General features: G+C 34.1%; 1 protein-coding gene across 2 annotated transcripts in view; it reads left to right on the forward strand.

The window, feature by feature from the left end:
• LOC145261050 (histone deacetylase 2) overlaps window positions 1-21,174 on the forward strand; it is a 100,741-nt gene that overhangs the window by 65,503 nt on the left and 14,064 nt on the right. Inside the window, exons 7-14 of one of the 2 annotated variants that reach the window (XM_080119212.1) lie at window positions 437-529; window positions 2,610-2,718; window positions 3,929-4,069; window positions 8,549-8,657; window positions 9,241-9,299; window positions 9,500-9,571; window positions 11,789-11,923; window positions 18,269-18,590. In XM_080119212.1, the coding sequence (XP_079975338.1) occupies window positions 437-529; window positions 2,610-2,718; window positions 3,929-4,069; window positions 8,549-8,657; window positions 9,241-9,299; window positions 9,500-9,571; window positions 11,789-11,923; window positions 18,269-18,273 (723 nt within the window). In that variant the 3' untranslated portion in view covers window positions 18,274-18,590. Of the gene's footprint in view, window positions 1-436; window positions 530-2,609; window positions 2,719-3,928; window positions 4,070-8,548; window positions 8,658-9,240; window positions 9,300-9,499; window positions 9,572-11,788; window positions 11,924-18,268; window positions 18,591-21,174 lie in introns of those variants that run through there. The other variant, XM_080119211.1, reaches the window with a different exon arrangement.

Raw genomic sequence — 21,174 nt, forward strand, 5'->3', positions numbered from 1 at the left:
CTTCTATCTGGTCCAGAAGTGGGTAATCATTTGGCATTAAATTTTTATGCTAAATTGATCCCCAAGTCTAAACCCTGTTTTTTTTTAATCACTTTTTTTTCCAGGGTGTTTAATGTAATTTCCTAATTTCATTTTTATTTTACTTTTTTTATGTTTATTCTATATAAATTCTGTTAGTAAGCGTGCAGGACTTCCCTTTTACAATATTTGTTTTGAACTTAATTTATTTTTTATTCTTTTTTATTCTTTTTCTAGGATTTCTTTTTTTTCTGGGGTGTTTAATATAATTTCCTAATTTCATTTTTAATTTTTTACTTTTTTATTTTTATTCTATATAAATTTTGTTGTTTGGTAAAAGATGCAGGATTACTATTTTTACAATATTTGTTTTTAACTTTATTTAAAAAAAAAAATTTTTTTTTTTTTTTTTTTCTAGGATATTGGTGCTGGTAAAGGCAAATATTACGCTGTTAATTTTCCTCTCAGAGACGGAATTGATGACGAATCATACGAATCTATTTTTAAACCTGTAAGTTTACAAATTCACGAATATCGGTTAAGTTTTTTTTTTTTTTAATCTATAATTTTATCTGCAATATTACATTTTTATATTTAAATATAAAAAATGACTTTTATAATCATCAGGATTAAATTATAGAAAAATGGTTGAAACTAAATGATCTTAATACTGTTCATTATGGCACAAAATCAGAATAAAAATACTTCTGCTCCAGATGAAATTTTAACTCTCAACCTTTTTCAGTAAGTACGGTGCTTTAATCGATTGAGCCATAACTGCAAATAGTTTATAAACTGCCGGTCCTGGATATGATCTTAAACTATATCCGATGGTGAGGCCCCAGCTTGCGGGCTTTGGGGAGTGTGGAGCCATCCTTTAATTGCCATTGCTCCCAGGTCCACTCTGACTCAGAGTGGTAGTACCTGTTAGGGTCCCAACTATGGGTTAAATAGAAACCAACTTGTAAAAAAAAAAAATATATTCTATTAAAAACTTTCTTCAAAATCATGTTATAAAGCAAAAACAAACAAATTTATAAACTAAGAAACTTTTTGGCAAATTCTCTTTTTAACACATTTGTTGCCAACTACGAGTATTCTCACACCCAGGCATTTACTTAGCCTTGCCCACTACAAGTAAACTTTTTTTTCTATTAGTCAATATGTGCTCGGCACGTACGATAAGTTTGTGTAGAATTCCTCTACACTATCACGCAGTGGTTCTGAGACATTAAAGGCAACACTATCCCCGGCAATCCTGTAATCAGCTTCGTGTATGTGTACTGCTCTTGATAGAATTCTGTTCAAATAAGTGAACTTGTCCGCAGCTTTTCAATTAGTTTCATGAATTGAGATCTGAGGCTGAACATAGCCTTTTCTAGGAACAGGTTGGTACGTTACTTCGGTCTTAGATTAATGGTCAGACCGAAATTATTGCATGCCTTAGAAAAACAATCCGTAATATACTGCACGTTTACGTGTTGGCATTGAGGACACAGTGATCAGCAAAGAAAAAGTCTCGTATGATGACGGTCTTAATCCTGGTGACAGCACAGTTATTTTAAGTTGAATAATTTGCCATCTGTCCAATAGTTGATGCTTACACCGGGATTTTTGTGTTGAATGCGTCAATTAGCACCACTGAGAACACACACACATATATATATATATTAGTGTTAGGTATATTTGAGGGTATCAGAATCGGGAAAATTTGTACGGATTTTCTGATGCCAAAATGATTCTTATAATTTTTTTTAAGCAAAATCTTCCATTGCTGGTCATAATGATAGAATAATAAATATTTATTGATTTTAAAATATCAGTGAAGCTAAAATCGATAGATCATCCCCTACACGTATATTTTTATGTTTAAGAATATGTCTACACATTTAACATGTTTTTATGGTAATCAGAAAAAAATACAACTCCATAGTTAAAATGTTTAGGGATTCGTAAAGAATCGGAATTGGTAAATTGTATTGGAATCGTCCCATCACACACACACACACACACACACACACACACGTATATATATGTATATATATATATGAATGAGTAAAACAATTCATAATTGGGAGTTAAAAATCAGTTTCAAAAGGAAAAACAAACAAAATCAACTCGATTGTACAATCGTTTCAGAAACGATGTTCATTTTATTGAAATTGACAAAAATTTTGTCCTTTAAAAACAAAATCTCCTCATCAGCAAAAATAGTGGGGGCGGGGGGGGGGGAGAAGTTGAAGACACCAAAATAAAACTAGCATTTTGGTCGTGAGTAAGGCAGATTTCTTTATCTCCATTATAAAATTGGTTTCAAGTTCAGTCAGTCTATCTTTTGGCATGCTGATATATTTTGTCTCTGAATTTAAAATTTACTCAATATTTATATAGCTCTAGAATACCTATACCTATTGAGCTTATTATATATCTAAAGCACAATGGGCGCTGTTTTCTTTTTAAAAGTATTAATACATTTACTAATACATTAAAATAAAATCTGCTCTTTAGACTCCAGGTCTAATTCTCTCTAAAAAAATAAAAATAAATATATGTATACAATGCTTGTCACAAAACGACATTTTTCTCTTCAGGTCATCAATAAAGTAATGGAAATGTACCAACCAAGTGCCATTGTTCTCCAATGTGGAGCGGATTCCCTCTCAGGAGATCGACTCGGTTGTTTCAACTTGACTCTCAAAGGTATTGTGTCAACATTGGCCATGTTGTATGATTTTTTTTTTTTCCCCCATAAATTAGAAATAATGTCCTCGTCCTTAAGTGTGTAGTTCTCTTGTCAGTATAATTATTTGCTTCTGTGGAAAATACAAGGGTTAATCAACATTTGTTTCCGACACTTTTTTTTTTTTTTCCCCCCTAAATTAGAAATAATGTCCTCGTCCTTAAGTGTGTAGTTCTCTTGTCAGTATAATTATTTGCTTCTGTGGAAAATACAAGGGTTAATCAACATTTGTTTCCCTGAGACTTTTTTTTTTTTTTTTTTTCCCCTTCATATAAAAGGTGCAACTTTACTATCGTGTGTCCTTGAAAAAATGCATTTGAGGGAGTACATTATTACATATTATGCTGACATTAGTATAAATTCCAAAAAATGGTCCAGTAGAAAAATAATTATAAGTAAAAACAATTTTTTTGAAGTTATTTTCATCTTAAATTAACCTTTTAGAAGGATCAAAATCAAAGGGAGATAACTGCATTCTACTGTTGCTTTGTGCAGAATCCAGTAACACTGTCTTTAAAGTAGGTCATCTTGCTTCTTCTTGGTATACTGCATGTTTTTTTTTTCTGAACATCAGCTCTAGCATATTTTCTACTGAACCATTTTTTTTTTTTTTTGTTTTTTTTTTGTTGAATTTGTTAACTTTGCTGTGACACGTAAGTACATAATGTTTTTCCTTGAAATGAAAATACACAATTGGGTTGGACGGCACACTATATAATTTTCCACCTATTTTATAAAATATTTTATATACACAAAATTTGTGCTACAAGACCAGGCTAACATTGTTTTTTTTCTCTTTGCTAAACTCAATCATGTTCTGCAAAGTCAAAATTTGTTTTGTCTGCAAAACAATGAAACCAAACACCATGAAAAATATTTGAAGATTTAAAGAACTTGAAACATAGTAACTTTTACCAAAATTACTGGATTGGCATTAAATAAGCTGAAGTGTTGATATCCCGTAAAACAAACCAAACAATCAACATTTAATTTTAAGATCTTTTTTTTTTTTTTTTTTTTTTCAAATATAATCCTATTTTAATTATGTAATTTTAATATTTTGTTTATATTTTTACAAATTATAATGTATATTTCTAACTGGACGCATCTTTATTTTTTTTTTTTTATTTAAAAGATAGATTTTTTTAAGTCTCTTGGTTACATTTGCAGGTCACGGTAAATGTGTGGAATTCATGAAACAGTGGAACCTACCATTGTTGATGTTAGGAGGCGGGGGTTATACTATCCGGAATGTTGCCCGTTGTTGGACTCATGAAACTTCCATTGCTCTCAATTGTGAGATCGCAAACGGTAAGCTAAAACTCCTTCCTCTCCTGAATTTTTATTTTTTATTTATTTTTTTTCTTCTTTAAACTGTTTGATATGATTCTATACAACATTCAGTGAAAAAGAAAAAAGTTCATCCTAGCCTGGATACCATGTACTGTTGGTATATCAGGCAATGGAAAAGTTGATAAACCAACCAAGGAAGCTTTCTGCAGGAATATAAAACTAACATAAAAATTCCATATACAGATTTCAATAGAAAAATGAGGGAATACAAAAAAAGTGGCAAGCAGAATGGGGATACATGCATCCAAAATAAACTACACGAACATCAAACTACAATTAGAATAAGAATTCTTAGAACCATACGTCTGTGGAACTTTCTCCCATTTGCCTGCGTTCCAGCTGACTGCAATATGGTCGTCTTCAAGTCCAACATAAACAAGTTCTTGATGAGCCATTCCCTTAAGTAATCCAATTTACCAAATTTCCACTACTAACGATTACTACGATATTGTCCCATTGACTACTGTACACTCATTAACCCTTATCCTTGAGTAGCCTCCGGGCCTTGATAAGTGGTGACTCCCATGTAAAAAAAAAAAAAACTTTATTTCTGGGTACTTTCCTGAATAAACCAGGATCGTCCTCCTCCTCTCTGACGTTCGTTTTGATTATGATTATGATTGGTTATATTTTGAAAATGATACGTTTAAGTGATGTCCGTGTTGTGCTAAATGCATTCCTTTCAGAAGCCAACAAAAATTGGGCTGCTGCATTTCCGTTTGGTCCAATTATGGACATCTAAAAGTTTTGTATTATTTGGATTCTTCAAACTACAGTCCTCGTCTTGCTTGTTATCTGCATAACATTTTGGTCGATGTAAAACGTAAACATAGATTCCATGAACAAAATTTCTTTCTTAAAACTGCACACCTGTGGAACCCTGTTCTGTTTTCCTGCTTCCCAACTGACTACAATATGGTCGTCTTCAAGTCTAATGTAAACAAGTTCTTAATGAGCCATTCCCCTTAAGTAATCCAATTTACCAAATTTCCACTACTAACGATTACTACGATATTGTCCCATTGACTACTGTACACTCATTAACCCCCCCCCCCATCCTCAAGTGGCCTCCGGGCTTTGATAAGTGGTGACTCCTATGTAAAAAAAAAATAAATAAATAAAAAAAAATAATTAGGGAAAACAAAACTGTAATAAAAGGAAAGAATTATAACTGGACACCCTAAACTAATGCGCTCCCATTTCGGGATGCAGGAAATGCAGAGATATCAGAAACAAATATTACGCAGTAAATGGAATCGAGGAAATATTTCATAAGGTGGCACCAAACCAGATTAACGAGTATTTAAAATAATAATAAAATAATTAAAAAAAAAAAAAAAAAACAAAAAAACAAAAAAAAATCCAACTCTTTAAATTATTTTAAACAATACTGATAAAACCTTGAAAGCAATCAAAAGTTTAGAAATTACTTTGAAAGTAATTAAGAATTTGTGCAACCCAAAAGTTGACCCCCCCTCCCTCCAAAAAAAAAACCCCATCCTAATTCAATAAATGATTCGACAGTAAATGATCCGCACTAGTTGATATGCCATAAAACGCTAATAAACGGTTGATATGCCATAAAATAAACCAAACCAAGCCAAACCTATACTACATTCGGGTTTTTTGGAGAATGCCATAATAGTTCAAAGTCTGCTTAGACCTGTCATGGTAGTACTTGTTTATGGTTTACCTAAAATAGAATCTGTTTGCAGAAGATAAAGGGACTAGAAAGTAAATCTTGGGTTTGCTTTCAGCGATCATGTGATTCTCGCTTCTCTTATTTTGTTCTTTAGTCCTCATATTCCATGAGTGATCTTTCTGGTAAGGAGGGAAGAATTGCAGTTTTCTGGATTGGAATCTATTGATCTCACATTTATAGTTGACTCGTTTTTAACCATTAAGTAATTTAAAAACATTTTGGCACTTGTACAGTTTAATCAAAATATTAAAAAAATGAAAATATCAAAAAAAGGTTATATTGTACGTATCCGTTTTGGACTGAAGATCTCCGAAAAAAAATTTCACTTAATTTGATCGAGTAGTTTTTTTGTTTTTTACACAGTAGAAAAACACGTTTTTATGACAGCGCGTTGAAGATAGACATCTTTGAATTTTTTGACATGCCACGAGGAGACAACTCCAGTTAAAGCGCCGACACTCCCTCCCCATCTTTATTACTAGCTTTTCTTCCTAAAAATCGAACCTTTTGCTCGGTATCATAATAAATTGTTTTTTCGCTGTAAAAAAAGAAACTACTTGATGAAATTTTTTTTCTAAGGAATTCATTCCATAACGGATATGTACAATATAACCTTTTTTTTCGATATTTTCATTTTTTAATGTCTTCGTTAAACTGTACAAGTACTAAACTTTTTATTAACATGATTTTTATGATTTGGAAAAGGTTGATATGCTTTAAAATCATCTAACCAATCTAACGTGACTCATCCAGAGTACGTCTGGCTACTTTGTGTTGTTGACTTAGTTAGCTCCCTTGAAATTATAATTCCTGGTTTTTTTGACAGTAGCAACATGTAGGGATTTTTTGGCTAAGATTAAAGTGTAGTATCTGGTCTGATACTACACTTTACCTTTTCTGACCTCGATCAGTGGAGGAGAAATCCTACTACATTGAGGCAATTTTTATTTTTGTTTCTTTCCAGAATGCCCTCTTTTAGGGAGCTGGATTTTCCCCACATTAAAAACCGACTTTGTGTCTAACTCTACCCTTTGGGGAGGCAAGTAAATAGGAACGTATAGTGCTGCAATTTTTTTTTTTTTTTTTTTTTTTTATTACCTTGGTTGATGGAGAAATCTTTCTAGACTGACGTAATTTCTATATACAGAGTGCCCCACCCCCAATTTTTATTTTATTTGATATTTTCTTTTGCTAGATTTTCCCCACACTAAAATAAGATCTTGTTAAGCTCTGCCCTTGCATATAAATGTATGGACATTGGTCTACTTTTAGTAGTTTTGTAACTATCTTATTTTTTGTCCTTTAGTCTTTGCCTTCCATGAGGATGTTTCTGGCAAAGAAGAGTAAATTGTTGCTTTCTGGTGCAGAATCTATCCATCCAATACTTAGGGAACACAAGAGGGCACTTCAAGTTGAAGAATTTGTAATCTCATTGTGTCAAAGTTTTGGTATACTTTATCTTTCTGGCATGATTTTCAGAATTAGCATACTTTCCAAAACCGAGGAGGCTTTCATGCCTTGTCTGGGGTAACTTCCATAGAAAAAAAAAAAATGAAAAATTTGATATATATCTAAAATTATGCTTATTTAAAAAAAAAAAAAAAAAAAAAAATACAGAAAGTCTTTATGGTGTACGTACTCATGTCATGAAACAAAGATGTCATATTCCAAAAATCATGCTATTTATTTAAGATAAAATTAAAAATTTGTAGCGATTTTTTTTTTTTTTTTTTTTTTTTTTTTTTTTTTTTCAGCCATTGATGATCTCTTCTGGAGACATAGATAAATCTTGTTAGTCGAATTGAGTTATCTTCCCTCCAATTTTAATGCAGCCTAAAAAAAAATATGGCATTTACTGCCTGTCTCATTTGGTTAGTCATAAATTTAATTTTCTTAAATAAAAAAAAAAAACAAAAAAACTAATTCATCCATTTACATTATTTTTGGAATATGACATCTGACATCTTCGTTCTTTGATGGGTATGTAGATCATAAAGATTTTTTTCTTAGGTTGAATTACTAATAAGAACTAAAAATTTTAATTATTCAAGTTGATCTACAGTTGCAAATTTTCAAATTAATGGAAAAATCTGAATTTCGCTGAGCAAGCATTGCTTTCTGATGGGAAAGCATACTGTTCAAGTAAATCAATGGTTTGTGTTATTTGGATTTTGCATATTTGAAATAATCACATTTGGTGCATTCACATTCATAACTCGTTAAACCCTTGCAATGCGTGTTATTTCTTTTTGTAATGGAAATGATTTTATTTGTTTGGTACTCATTTTTTTAAGTATTTAAATGTTTCATGATTCCTTCATAAGTGGCCTTGATAAGTGGTGACTCCCTTGTAAAAACCATTCTGAAAATATGACGAACATGAATTATGAGCAAGTGATCAATTAAAATGAACATTTTAAATAATAAAAAATATCTGATTTTTAATATGGATTCTTTGAATTGTTCCAACTTTATTCTAAATGTCTTGATTATAATTTCCAACTTGTTTCAGGTGCAGCTTGGTGTTCCAGAGTTCGATTTTAAAAATGCACCTGAAGAAGGCCGAAGGCTAAATAGATCAAAACTTAAAAATTAAGAAATGTAATCCAAATAATTGGTCTTCATATAAAGTCAAAAAATTCTAAGAAATGATTTTTGGAATTGATGACTAGAAGTTTCAAAATTTTTCCAGTTTCTACCAACCCGTTTCATTTGTCCATCTTTTTGTCTTTCAGAATTGCCCTACAATGATTATTTCGAATATTATGGACCAGACTTCAAACTTCACATTAGTCCTTCAAATATGGCCAATCAAAACACGGCAGAATATCTGGAGAAAATCAAGTGAGTTTCCGTTTCCTTTTTTCAATTTTTAAAAAATTTTTTCTCCTTAAAAATCTTTAGCGATTTAGCATCAAATTTTATAAGCAAAAATTAAATTAGATTTTTTGAAAATCTATTGATTTTTTTTTTTTTTTTTTTTTTTTTTTTTTTTGTAGGCTTTATATGTGAAATGATTCTAGAGTTAATATTTCTTTAATAACTCCCCTTTAAAATATTGCTTGAATTTTTTTTTTTTTTTTTTTTTTTTTTTTACTGTTTCCTATTTAAATTGAACACAAAAATAACCCAGCCTGATTGAAACTGTGAATTGAAGGTTTTTTTTTTTTTTTTTTTTTTTTTGCTTAGTAAAAAATCCAAACTTAAATGAAACTATTAACAAAGTTTTAATGGGGAATATTTGTGATATTTTCATTGAAATAAAAATAAAAAAAAAGATGAAATCAAAATGTTTTACTTCATCTTGTAAAATAGTCAGATTTTCTCTTTTATTGACTGGTATAACTTTAATAACAATCGGTATATTAAAATAAAATAAAAAAAATTATTTTTTTAAGCCAATTTTTGGTCCGTTTTATATTTTTAGATCTCGTTTGTATGAGAACCTACGTATGCTTCCACATGCACCAGGTGTTCAAATGCAAGGTTAGTTAATTTTTGGTTTACAATTTTATTTTGTTCCTTTTGTGTTGCTATTTTTAAAATAAATCTCGTTTGATTTAGAAATAAAAAAAAAAAATAAAAATTTATTTCAATATTTTTTTTTTTTTTTTTTTTTTTTTTTTTTTTGTAATATTGAATATTCTGCTAATGTTTTATTGTATTTTCTCTTTTCCCAATGGCAGCCATTCCAGACGATGCTGTCAACGAGGATAGTGGGGATGAAGATAAAGAAAATCCAGATGAACGAATCTCGAGTAAGAAAAAAAAAAATTACTTTAATATAAAGAAAAAAGCATTTTGTTTTATTTCCAAAACAATGAAATTGAATTGATAATTTAAAGTAATGTTTTTTAAATTCCATTGCAAACGTTTAATTGCTTATTTGTCCCCGCGTGTGATCATGTAGCCATTATGAAATTCATTAACCTATCACTCAAAGATGTTATTGAGGAGAGTAGAAAGTGGACTATCTTGTAACTCTCGCTTTTTGTTCTTTAGTCCTCACGTTCCATGAGCAATGTTTGTTACAAAAAGGAAAGAATTGCTTTTTTCCTATTACCTGGGTCAGAATCTGATGCTCATCGTTGGCTAGTTTTTGACATTGAATTTTTTTTTTCTTGGCTCCTTGCATCAAATGGCTTCATGCCTTGTCTGGAGCAATTTTCATTTAAAAACAAAACAAAAAAATTTGAATTTTCTTGTAGGAACTTCAATTATTTTCTACATTGGTTATGGCAGAGGCCCAAAATGCATGCAATATTTTCTACAAATCAAATAAATGCCTTTTATACAGATGTGATGTTTATCTGCTGGTCTTATTCTCTTCATCATCACTGTTTCTTTTCCCCACATTTTATGCGTGTCTGTCAATCATCTTGTCTGTTTAATTAAGACAAAACTCTTATGCAGAAAAGGAAACGTTTGCAGAGTTTTCTTCAAGGTTTTATTTGAAGAGAATAGACTTAGCAGCGAAAGAGACTAATGTTATCTCAATAATTAACTTAACAGAAAGAGTGTAGATGGACGAAGATTCAACTTGAATATTATTGGCCATGTCTCGTTCACATCTGACTTGAAAAACCTTAGTTTTCTTCAACTCGAAAATGTTATATCATTTGTCATCGTTCAACTTTTTGTCTACAGCGTTAGACCCATTGCCCCTGCTTTGTCATCCGTCTTTCATTCAACCCTAATAATGATTGCACACTAGCTAACTTAATACTTATGTAGGGGCCTCAATATATGCAATATTTCAGAAGTCAAGCTTTTTAAAACTCAAATTTGAAGAGCTACGAAGACGGGAGTGGTACTATTAGAACAACTAACCTTTTGCGCTCCAGAATTTATTTTCCTACGTAGTCACCACCATTATCAGTACCAAGAATTCAATGACACATCTCTGCTACTGACACATGTCCATGACAGGCTTTGCTTTCTTAATCTCATACCATCAGTATCTGCAACAAATGGAGCTTTAAAGCCATAACTGCATAAGTTCAGTGATCATAATTATGCAATTTCAGGTCCCGTCTGATCTATTCAGATGGAAATTTGGATCTACTCTCATACATAGTGCTGATTAACACCAACTGAATTTTCTTTTATATGGAAAACTGAACATTTGATTGCTGGTGATCGTCAAATGGATGAATATTAAATTTTGTAAGACATCCTTCTATTGCAATTTGTGGTATTTATGCTTAAAATCTTGACTGATGCAATTCTCTATCTATATAAAAGCCAAGTACGTCCAAGGATGGAATACTGCTGCCATATCTGGGTAGGAGCTGCTAAAAACAGCCTATCCTGCCTTGACAAGAGTACAAAATAGACTTCGTGGCTTAGTGGGGGATGCCCTTTTCTCTACCCTGCAACCTCTCTCCCACAGAAGAGACGTTGCGAGCCTATCCTTGTTTTATCGTTATTTCCATGGCAGGTGCTCGTCTGAACTCCAATCTCTGGTCCCCCCCTCGCCAATCCTTCACGAAAAACACCCGTCTAGCTGAATCCACTGTGAAAAATTTCCCCACTCTTTATCTGTGCCTAAATCAAAACGTAGATTCCATGAACAAAGCTCCTTTCTTAGAACTACACGCCTATGGAACTCATTTCCGCCTGCCTGCTTCCCACCTGACTACAACTTGGATGTCTTCAAGTCCAACGTTAACAAATTCCAAATGAACCGTCCTCTTAAGTAAACACTTTATTAAATCTCCACACCAACGTACTTTGCTTGCAATAACCCTTATCCCTTAGTGGCTTCCGGGCCTTGATAAGTGGTGACCACCGTGTAAAAAAAAGGGGGGGGGGTAATTTCTTTATCGGGTAAATAAATGTCGAATCCAGTAATTTTGGTAGATTTTGATAGTTTTCGCATTAAATTAAATAACAATGGGCTGATATACCACAAAACAAAGATATTATTAAAAGGATTTTTTTTTCTTATTTATTTATTTATTTTTTTTTTCAAGTTCGTGCCAGTGACAAGAGAATTGTGAGAGATGAGGAATTATCCGACAGTGAAGACGAAGGAGAGGGACGCCGAGAGCGAATGAATTACAAACCAAAGGCAAAACGCCCACGCACAGACGACGAGCGGAAAGAAGGTACGTATATTTGAAGAAAAACAAAGTTTAATCTCTTTAAATCAACTTCACTTTTCGAGTTTAAATTTTTAAACTATTAATAATAGATGTAATTAGTTTTTACAAGATTTAAAATCATTATAGATGCTTTGGTTTTAGTACTCCCCCGACTTCAGTTCCAGTTTTAAAAATATATCAATTTTAAGTTAGCTGAGCCGAGGTAGCATTGCCTGGGATGCAGTGAAATTAAAATTGTGACTAACCTCTTGAAAAGAGGTAACTAGCTTTGTATTACATTATTTTTACTGTTCTCTCACTCTGCCTCCAAACATAGAAAAAACTGAAATGTTTGATAAACTTATACAGGGTGGCCGAAAAGTCCCAGGACACTATACATGTATTTTTAATAAAACACAGTATTTTTTAATGAAACACACAGAAAACAAATATATTCAACAAAAAAAGAGAACTTTATTAGAAACAAAGCAGAAAACAACTAGAGTAATTTAGTGGTCTAGGGGATCAGTATGTTGGCCCTCGTTGTTCTTGCACAATTCCATTCGCCTCCAGGTTCTTTGTGCCATTTTTTTTTTAGAGAATTCCTTGATACGCTAGCAAAAGCTGCAATCAATCATATTTAACAGCATTAAAATATTAAAAATAGTGTCATGGGACTTTTCGGCCAGTGTCCTGGGACTTTTCAGCCACCCTGTATGTTTGGAACCACTTCCATTGTTTTCTCCAGAATTTAAATTTCGTAAAAATATTTGATGTTTTAAGGAGGTTATGTAATCCTGGCACTTAGAGATTTGGGAACACTTAGTTTTTACCAGTGAATTTTACATTAGATTATGCTTTTAGATTTTATGTAGATTCTCTAACTTTTCTTTCTATAAGGATAACACAAACACACACTGGCATAAATGTTGCCTGGTCGTTAAAAAAAAAAAAATAAATATATGGGATCTGGGTGCCATTGTCCAAAATTTTGTAAGCAAAAAAAAGATGCGTGCTGGGTGTAAACCCGCATAACTTAAGTTAGTAAGTGAACGTGTTATCAATGGAACCACGAGGACACAGATGTTATAACGTAGCAATTTTAGCTATTTAAAACAAAAGAACATAATGGAGGTTTGTGCATGCGCGGTTTGTAAACCGCGTTAAAAGTGAGGCTTTTATCTGCCTCTCCCCACCCCATTTTTTAATGTTATGCGTCCAAGAGATCGCTCTTTCTAACGATACAGTGTTCGTGCCTGTATGATGAGGGGAACAAAAGTTCTTAGCAGACATAAAAACACCCACACATACTATTGAGATTTATATAATAGAAGATTAATGCAATATTTTCCATTTTGTAAAAAGCAGAAGTATTCGTCTACCAAAATTCAAAATATGAACAGACATACAAAATGATGTAACTAATATTAAGTTTATGTATAAAATGGAGGCTTTTTTTTTTTTTTTTTTTTTTTTTTTACAAATTAATACAATATATCAGGAAAATATCCCCACCCTTCCAATCTCGAACATGTATATATATATATATATATTTTTTTTTTTTTTATCTGTTTAACATTGTTCTGTTTGCAAAAGTTTTAAGGCTTCTATTTGCCATTTTGTGTGCGTGTGCATATATATATATATATATATATATGATCAATTTTCTCCACTTGTTTCGATCCACAAGGCTCAGCGTTGCTTCTTTGGTGATCTAATGAGAACTAGTGTGTGACTGTGATTATGTCGTATAAATTATTGAAGGGTGCAAAAACTTTGAGGCAGTATTGAAATGCGTTCTCAGAAAGCAGGACGAACAAAAACTGAATCTTGGTGAACCATGTGATGTGACACAAGGTTAGACAAGACCAACAATTTTATGAGCATGTGCTGCCATCCAGACCACCGAAATATTGTAATGTCTGGACTGGTATGTAAATCTGCAAATGGTTTGACATGGCATTCAAAGATGCATAATATAGTACACCTACACGAACCAGCAAATACTGGCAACTTCTCCTGCCACATCTGTGAATGATTATTTATGTAAGAATGTAGCTAGGCGGAAGAGTCATCTAGTCTAATATTTTAGTTTGTGCAGATTTGATATTATAGAGCTAATTCTCTATTAATTATTATATTGTACCCAATATATAGTAGCGATTTAAAAAGTTAACTTTGGTGTCATCAGCTAGAATCAAAGCTAAAACGTATAGCTCTCGACAGAATTCGATATCTGAACCAAGTCCATATAAAATTAAAAAAAGAAATGTTAAAGATGTAAATGTATATTCACGCATGTGATGAAGTAACCCGTTTAGTTGACTTGCACCTGCCAAGTTCCAATTATTTTTAATTTTGACCCCCATAGCAGCTATTTTTACCAGCTAAAAACCAAATAGAATTTGTTCGGCACGTTCAAATCTTGTATATATCAAATGGTTTGACATGGCATTCAAAACTTGCCACTCATTTTGGAAAAGATTGCCTTACAAATGATACTGAGAACCCAAACAAGCCTGCCACTGACATAGCCCAGAAAAGTCGGAAAAAATACACTAGCCAGTTCCATACTGTTAAAACAGAAGAATGGACCAACCATAAACGGGCAAAATACCTACCGACTGAACTATCCCAAGAATATATTGATAGGGATGGTTCCCTGGACTGGCTCAAAAGAGGATCCCTCCATTACGACCAAGAGAGGTTGATATTGGCTGCACAAGACCAGGGCCTCATGACAAACGCCTTCAAAAAGATGTGTGGTCTAAGCAACAATAATAAATGCAGGTTCTGTAGCACTGAGGTTGAGAGTGTGGGCCACCTGATTTCTGGTTGCAAAGTCCTACTTGGAGACGGTTATTATACAGATTGCCATAATGGAGTTTGCAAATACCTTCACTGGAAGATATGTAAGAAACTCAACATTCAGTGTAGTAAAAACTCCTCGGAACATATACCCGAACGAACAGTTGGGAATGACAACTACACTATTCACTATGACTACATAATCCCTACTGCTACATATCTTGAAAACGCAGCTGTTAAACCAGATATAGTGATTTGGGACAGAGCAAACAAAAAAGCGACCGTAATAGAGGTCAGTGTACCCAATGATACAGGGCTTAACAGAGTTGAGAGGGAAAAGATAAAGTATCAAGGACTTATGTATGATATGAAATGAAATTGGAAATTAAAAGACGTTTCAATTATACCAGTCATCATAGGAGCAACTGGGCTTATGAAAAAGAACTTTAAAAAGTACATAGCAAGCATACCCGGTGAACCAAGTGCAAGTGAAATACAAACGATTGCACTGAAAGGGACGGCTAGAATCCTGAAAAGATCTCTTGGTTGGACTCACTAAAATAGGGGTAAATGTCAGACATCTGGTTGGATGTCCCATCCCCTAGAAGAAAAAGTTTAAGAAAAATGAAAAATAGTACACCTACAAGAACCAGCAAATACTGGCAACTTCTCCTGCCACATCTGTGAATGATTATTTATGTAAGAATGTAGCTAGGCGGAAGAGTCATCTATCTGCACATGGATGCCTGACATCAATCTGGAGGCAACCTTCTGTCAAGAAACGGCAATCAACATCCTATATTTGTGTGTGCGTGTGTCAGTGACATTCATCCAAATTGGGTTGAACCGGCTTCCTCCTTTCAAGTGGTCCCGAGTCACATAAATATCCTGGTTGGGTAAAATGATAACGTTAGTTATTTGCAGTTCTTGCAGGGAGGAGTCAACATAATTCTCTATTGATTATTATATTGTACCCAATATATAGTAGTCAGGGTTGCAATATGCTTAAAAATATTTTAGTTTGTGCAGAGTTCATATTATAGAGCTAATTATCTATTGATTATTATATTGTACCCAATATGTAGTAGCGATTTAAAAAGTTAACTTTGGTGTCATCAGCTAGAATCAAAGCTAAAACATATAGCTCTCGACAGAATTCGATATCTGAACCAAGTCCATATAAAATTAAAAAAAGAAATGTTAAAGATGTAAATGTATATTCACGCATGTGATGAAGTAACCCGTTTAGTTGACTTGCACCTGCCAAGTTCCAATTATTTTTAATTTTGACCCCCATAGCAGCTATTTTTCCCAACTAAAAACCAAATAGAATTTGTTCTGCACGTTCAAATCTTGTATACATCAAGTTTTAAGTTTATAGGTAAAAAATTGACAGAGTATTTGGTAGACTTTCTTAGACGGACATGGTCACTTAGATATATCTATATATATATATATATATATATATATATTGTATTGGCTTCAACATTTGAATAGCCTTGCTAACTCACAAAATTTCACATACAACCACCATCGATAACATCAAATGGAAAAGTGACAGTGTTCTATGACAAAGACATACAGGCGGTCAGATATATAAAAGACAAGACCATCAAGCCAGACATTCTAATATGGAACAAGCCCGAAAGGACTGCACTCATTATTGATGCCACAATCCCAAATGATTTTGGCCTTAATAGAACTGAAAAGGAAAAGATAAAATATCAGGAGCTAAAAAATCATCTCTGAAAGAAATAAACATATCGGTTGTGATATGGGAAACTGGCCTAATAAAAAAGAATTTTCAGAAATACTTGGAAGCAATCCCTGCAAGACTCTATCGAAATACAGATAGCAGCCATAAAGGGAACAAACGGCGTCGATTCTTAAAAGAGCCCTCGGATATGAATTTAAATCGTAACGGGATCAAGTGTTTGCTCCAGTAGGAGTTAGCTCCCTTGATCTCTTAAACCAAAAAAAAGGGGGGGGGTTATCTGGGCAGAGAACTTTCTTTTTAATTGGAAATATTTTTTCACAAACTGACATGGTTTCCAATCTGCTGAAATCATTTCATAGACCCCTCCCCCCTCCTCCTTGATGATATTAGTACGTATTGGAAACTTTTGAAGTCATTTCTCTTTTTGTTTTACATTTTTATTTTCTCTCTGTAGACATTGCACCATAATAACATAATAATACCCCCCCCCCCCGATTTTTGCACTTATATTTTATTGTAATAAATGCAAAAAAATGGATTTAAATCTTTTTTACAAATTCAATAAATTAGGGCAGTTACGTGTTCACTATAATGGATAAAATCAAAATTTTCATAATTTTAAGCTTTTTAAAAAACTTTTTTCAAAATTGCTACTTTCTACTGAATGTTGGACTGTTATGTCTTTGTAATTTTTTTTGTAAATTGCTTTCAAATGTTAAAAATTTAAGCGCTCAATTTATTAAATTAGCCATAAGGGGTCATGACCTAGTTATTTTATTGTCCCTTCCCAATCATTCCATATATGTAAGTTTTTTATTTATTTTTTTTACAAACATTAGAGCTTTTTTCTGTCATATCAATTAAAATTCTCATCTCATGGGAGGTAACTCTTGCTCTATGTCAAGCGATTATGGAGAGATCGGTCCATTGTATTCATTGTTGTTCGTAATGGAGGGATCATAATTTTATTTTGTGACATCGTTACCTTTTTCTTCACCGTCTATGTTGCCATGTGTTTTCTGTCTTTTTTTTCTCCCTCGGTCCTGTGTGCGCTACCCGTCCTCTTCCTCCCTCGGTCCTGTGTGCGCTACCCGTCCTCTTCCTCCCTCGGTCCTGTGTGCGCTACCCGTCCTCTTCCTCCCTCGGTCCTGTGTGCGCTACCCGTCCTCTTCCTCCCTCGGTCCTGTGTGCGCTACCCGTCCTCTTCCTCCCTCGGTCCTGTGTGCGCTACCCGTCCTCTTCCTCCCTCGGTCCTGTGTGCGCTACCCGTCCTCTCCCTCCCTTGCTCCTGGTTGTGCTCTCCCTGTATCCTCTTTCTCTGTCGGTTCTGGTTACGCTCTCCCCGGTGTCCTCTTTCTCCCTCGGTCCTGATTGCGCTCTTCCCCCGTCTCCTTCTGTCCCCCTCGGTCCTGATCCCCCCACCCCGTCCCCTTTTCCCCTCGGTCCTGGTTACGCCCTCCCCCTGTCCCCTTCTGTCCCCTCTCGGTTCTGGATATGCTCTCACCTTTACCAGCCCTATATCTCCCTTGATCTTAGATGCACACTTACCCTCCCCATTCTCTCGCTCCTCCTTCATCTTCATTGTCCCCCTCCACCTTCCTGTGCTGACCTCCGATCTCTATATCACTCCGTTCTTGATGCGTCCTCGAGCCCTCTGTCTACTGCGATCCTGGATGTGGTATTACCCTCCCGTTGCCCGATCCTCTATCTCCCTTGGTCTTATGCGCTCTCCACGCCGTATGTCTCCCTCTCCCTTGTTACCTTTTTCATTTTTTTTTATTTTTTTATTTTGAATGTTCATTTATTTTGTTTTGTTAACGGATTCTTTTCTTCTTTCTCTCCAGCTTGACTAGCTTGATGCACCCTTTTCGCCCGTCAACCGCAGTACAAAAACAAAAACAAACTTTTAGTGCTTTCCAACTCTCTTACTCCCCCACCCTCCCTTTCACAGACGCATGGGCGGGTCCCTAGAAATTCCGGCGGAAGACAGTGCATCATGACGATGAATTCTTAAAAACGAATTTCTCTTTCTCGTCTGAATTGCATGTTACATCTTTCTGATGCCATCGCTGTCAATTGATGCTGCTACTCTCATCTTCTCTCCTCTCATCCTTTCATGGTGTAATTCGAAACTCTGGACAATAAAATAACTTTTTTAAATTTTTATTTTCATTTTTATTTTATTTTATAATTCATCACTTAACCTTTATTTTTTATTTATGATTTCTTTTTTCTTTTTTTTTCTTTTTCTTTTTTTTTTTTTTATTCCCTCTTCTCCCCCCCTCATTTTCAAATTGGGTGCTTGACAATTCATAAAAACTTATGTCAATGTTACCTTTCTGATATTTTTAGATGAGTATTGATAATTCGTATGACGTGGATTCTTCAGACTTCTCGAGTGTCCTTTTCACATTTCAGCTGATGTAACCCCCGAACATCTTCAGGTGTATATTTCTGTTTAACTCAAATCTGTACAAAATTTAATGGAATATCCTCTGATGAACTAAAAGCACTTGTATACTTTCTCAGCATAGACCCCCCCCCCGACTAACCTGACAAGAAGCAAAATCCCACCTCTTCACTGTAGAGATCTCTAGATGCCAGTAAGCCTTCTACTCTAATAGTTTCTTCCCTCGAACTACTAGACTTCGGAATTTGCTCCCGGGTCCCTGCTTCTGACTGTACTGACATGCAGAAGTGCAAATATCACGTTAAGACATCTCGCTACTCAACTCCCTAGTGTCCCTGTAACTTTGGTCTTAAAGAGGAGCCTCTTACATCCAAGTGGCAAAGTGTCTTGTTTACGGTGAAAAAAAGAAAAAAAAAAAAAAAAAAAAAATTCAAACAATACCTATTATTTGACAGGGGTATTATACACATGTTCCGGCAGCCATTTTACCAAGTATTTTATCTGCTACACCACACGGGTCTGTAGAATACAATTGCAAGTGAAGTAAATGTTTTGCACATTTTTCTTTTTTTTTTTTTTTTTATGAAGATTGCTTATTTGAACTGTTCAATCATCCGTCGATGTAACCTCCAGCCTTCTTCAGATGCGATTTACCAAACTCTATGAACCTGTATGGAATTTAAAAATGGACCATTTACTTAATCTCCTTGGGGTAGATTGTTTTTATTCTATCAACCATGACAGGGTAAAAATCTTTGTTATTGTTTTAGCGTCTAAGGAATTATTAATTATAGATATGGGATTATATAATGGACCTGTGCCGTAACGGATAAAGTGCTATTTAATAATCTGTTCTGTCACCAGTGTAGACGATATGAAGATTAAATTAAAAATTGAGATTTCTGCTTGGCTGATGAAACAATCTTATTATTTATTTATTTATTTTTTAAATCATCATTTCGCCCCAAACAAGGCACAGGGACCAGATTTGTAGGGATACTATTTAGGGAGTTTGGCAGCGAGATGTCTGTTTACATTACACTTGAATTTCTGCATGTCAGTACAATCAATGAAGAGGGGGGGGGGCGGAAGGGAATTCCAAAGTGCAGCAGTCCGAGGGGTGTGGGAGCTATTCGAGTGATAGTTAACAATATATAGAGATCACTACAGTGTAAGGGTGGGATTTTGCTGCTTGTCGAGTCTGTCCGGGGTATTGTCATCGAAAGAGGTACTTGGAGTTCGTCAGAGCACTTGCCATTAAAATACTTGTAAAACAGGCACAAGAATGCTATGTTTCGGCGATGGGACAGAGATTGGAGTTTAGTTGATAGTTCAAGACCTATTAGGTTGGCAACTCTTTTTTAAACCCTGTCTAGGAGCGAGAGACTAATGGCAGATGCACCAGCCTAGATGCGGCAGCAATACTCCATGCGTGGGCGAACCATGGCCTTGTAGAGATACAGGATACTCTCAGGTGTGAGTAGTCTTTTTAACACGGTAGAGAGAGAGCCCACTTCCCTCGCAGCAGGGTTCAGTTTTGTACAGATTCCAGAATGTCAATATGTATTCAAAGAAGTCGGTAGGTTACGTTGATTGAACTGTTGCAAGAATAACACCCAAGATGAGAACAGCAGTTTGAATAATCCAATTGTTATTGCGTAAACATAACTTTTCAACGTACAAATTTGATATAAAGAATGATCACCCACTTCCTGACCTTGATGCATTTATTATTCAACTATTTTCTGACTAGGTAGTGTTAGTAACCTTCTTTTTTTTAATATAGTTAATTAATGTTGCTGTATAAGCTTTATTGTTATTCTCGAACCTGACAAAATTCTCTCAACAGTCCTTTCTTCCATGAGATAAATCAACATTTAATGTATCGACCAAGATCACGGGGAATCTCTGTTGTCAGCGAGACCTAATGTTAGGTTTAATGGATCTTCCATGTGTAGGCTTGACTACAATCAATTAAGAATGTTTCCAGCATTATCTGGTCCGGAATTGGGTGATCATTTATGTTTTAATTTATAGAATCTCATGGCACCCCCACCGAGTCTCTAGCTTTTTAGAATTTTTTATATTTGCCAGTGAAAAGTCAAAAATTTACCAAAATGTCTAGACATAAAAAAGTTTGATCAAACAAACCAAAGACAACACACGTTTTGCTTTTTTTTTTTTTTTTTTTTTTTTTTTTTTTTTTTTTTTTACTGATGAAAAGTCTATAGTCAAAATATCTGAAAATAAAATTAATCGCCAATGAAATAAAATTAATCTATATATATATATATATATATATATATATATATATATATATATAAGGGCAAAATGTGTGTG

Source organism: Euprymna scolopes, chromosome 37 (genome assembly GCF_053919585.1).
Source record: "Euprymna scolopes isolate OS-2025 chromosome 37, ASM5391958v1, whole genome shotgun sequence".
NCBI classification, from domain to species: Eukaryota; Metazoa; Mollusca; class Cephalopoda; order Sepiida; family Sepiolidae; genus Euprymna; species Euprymna scolopes.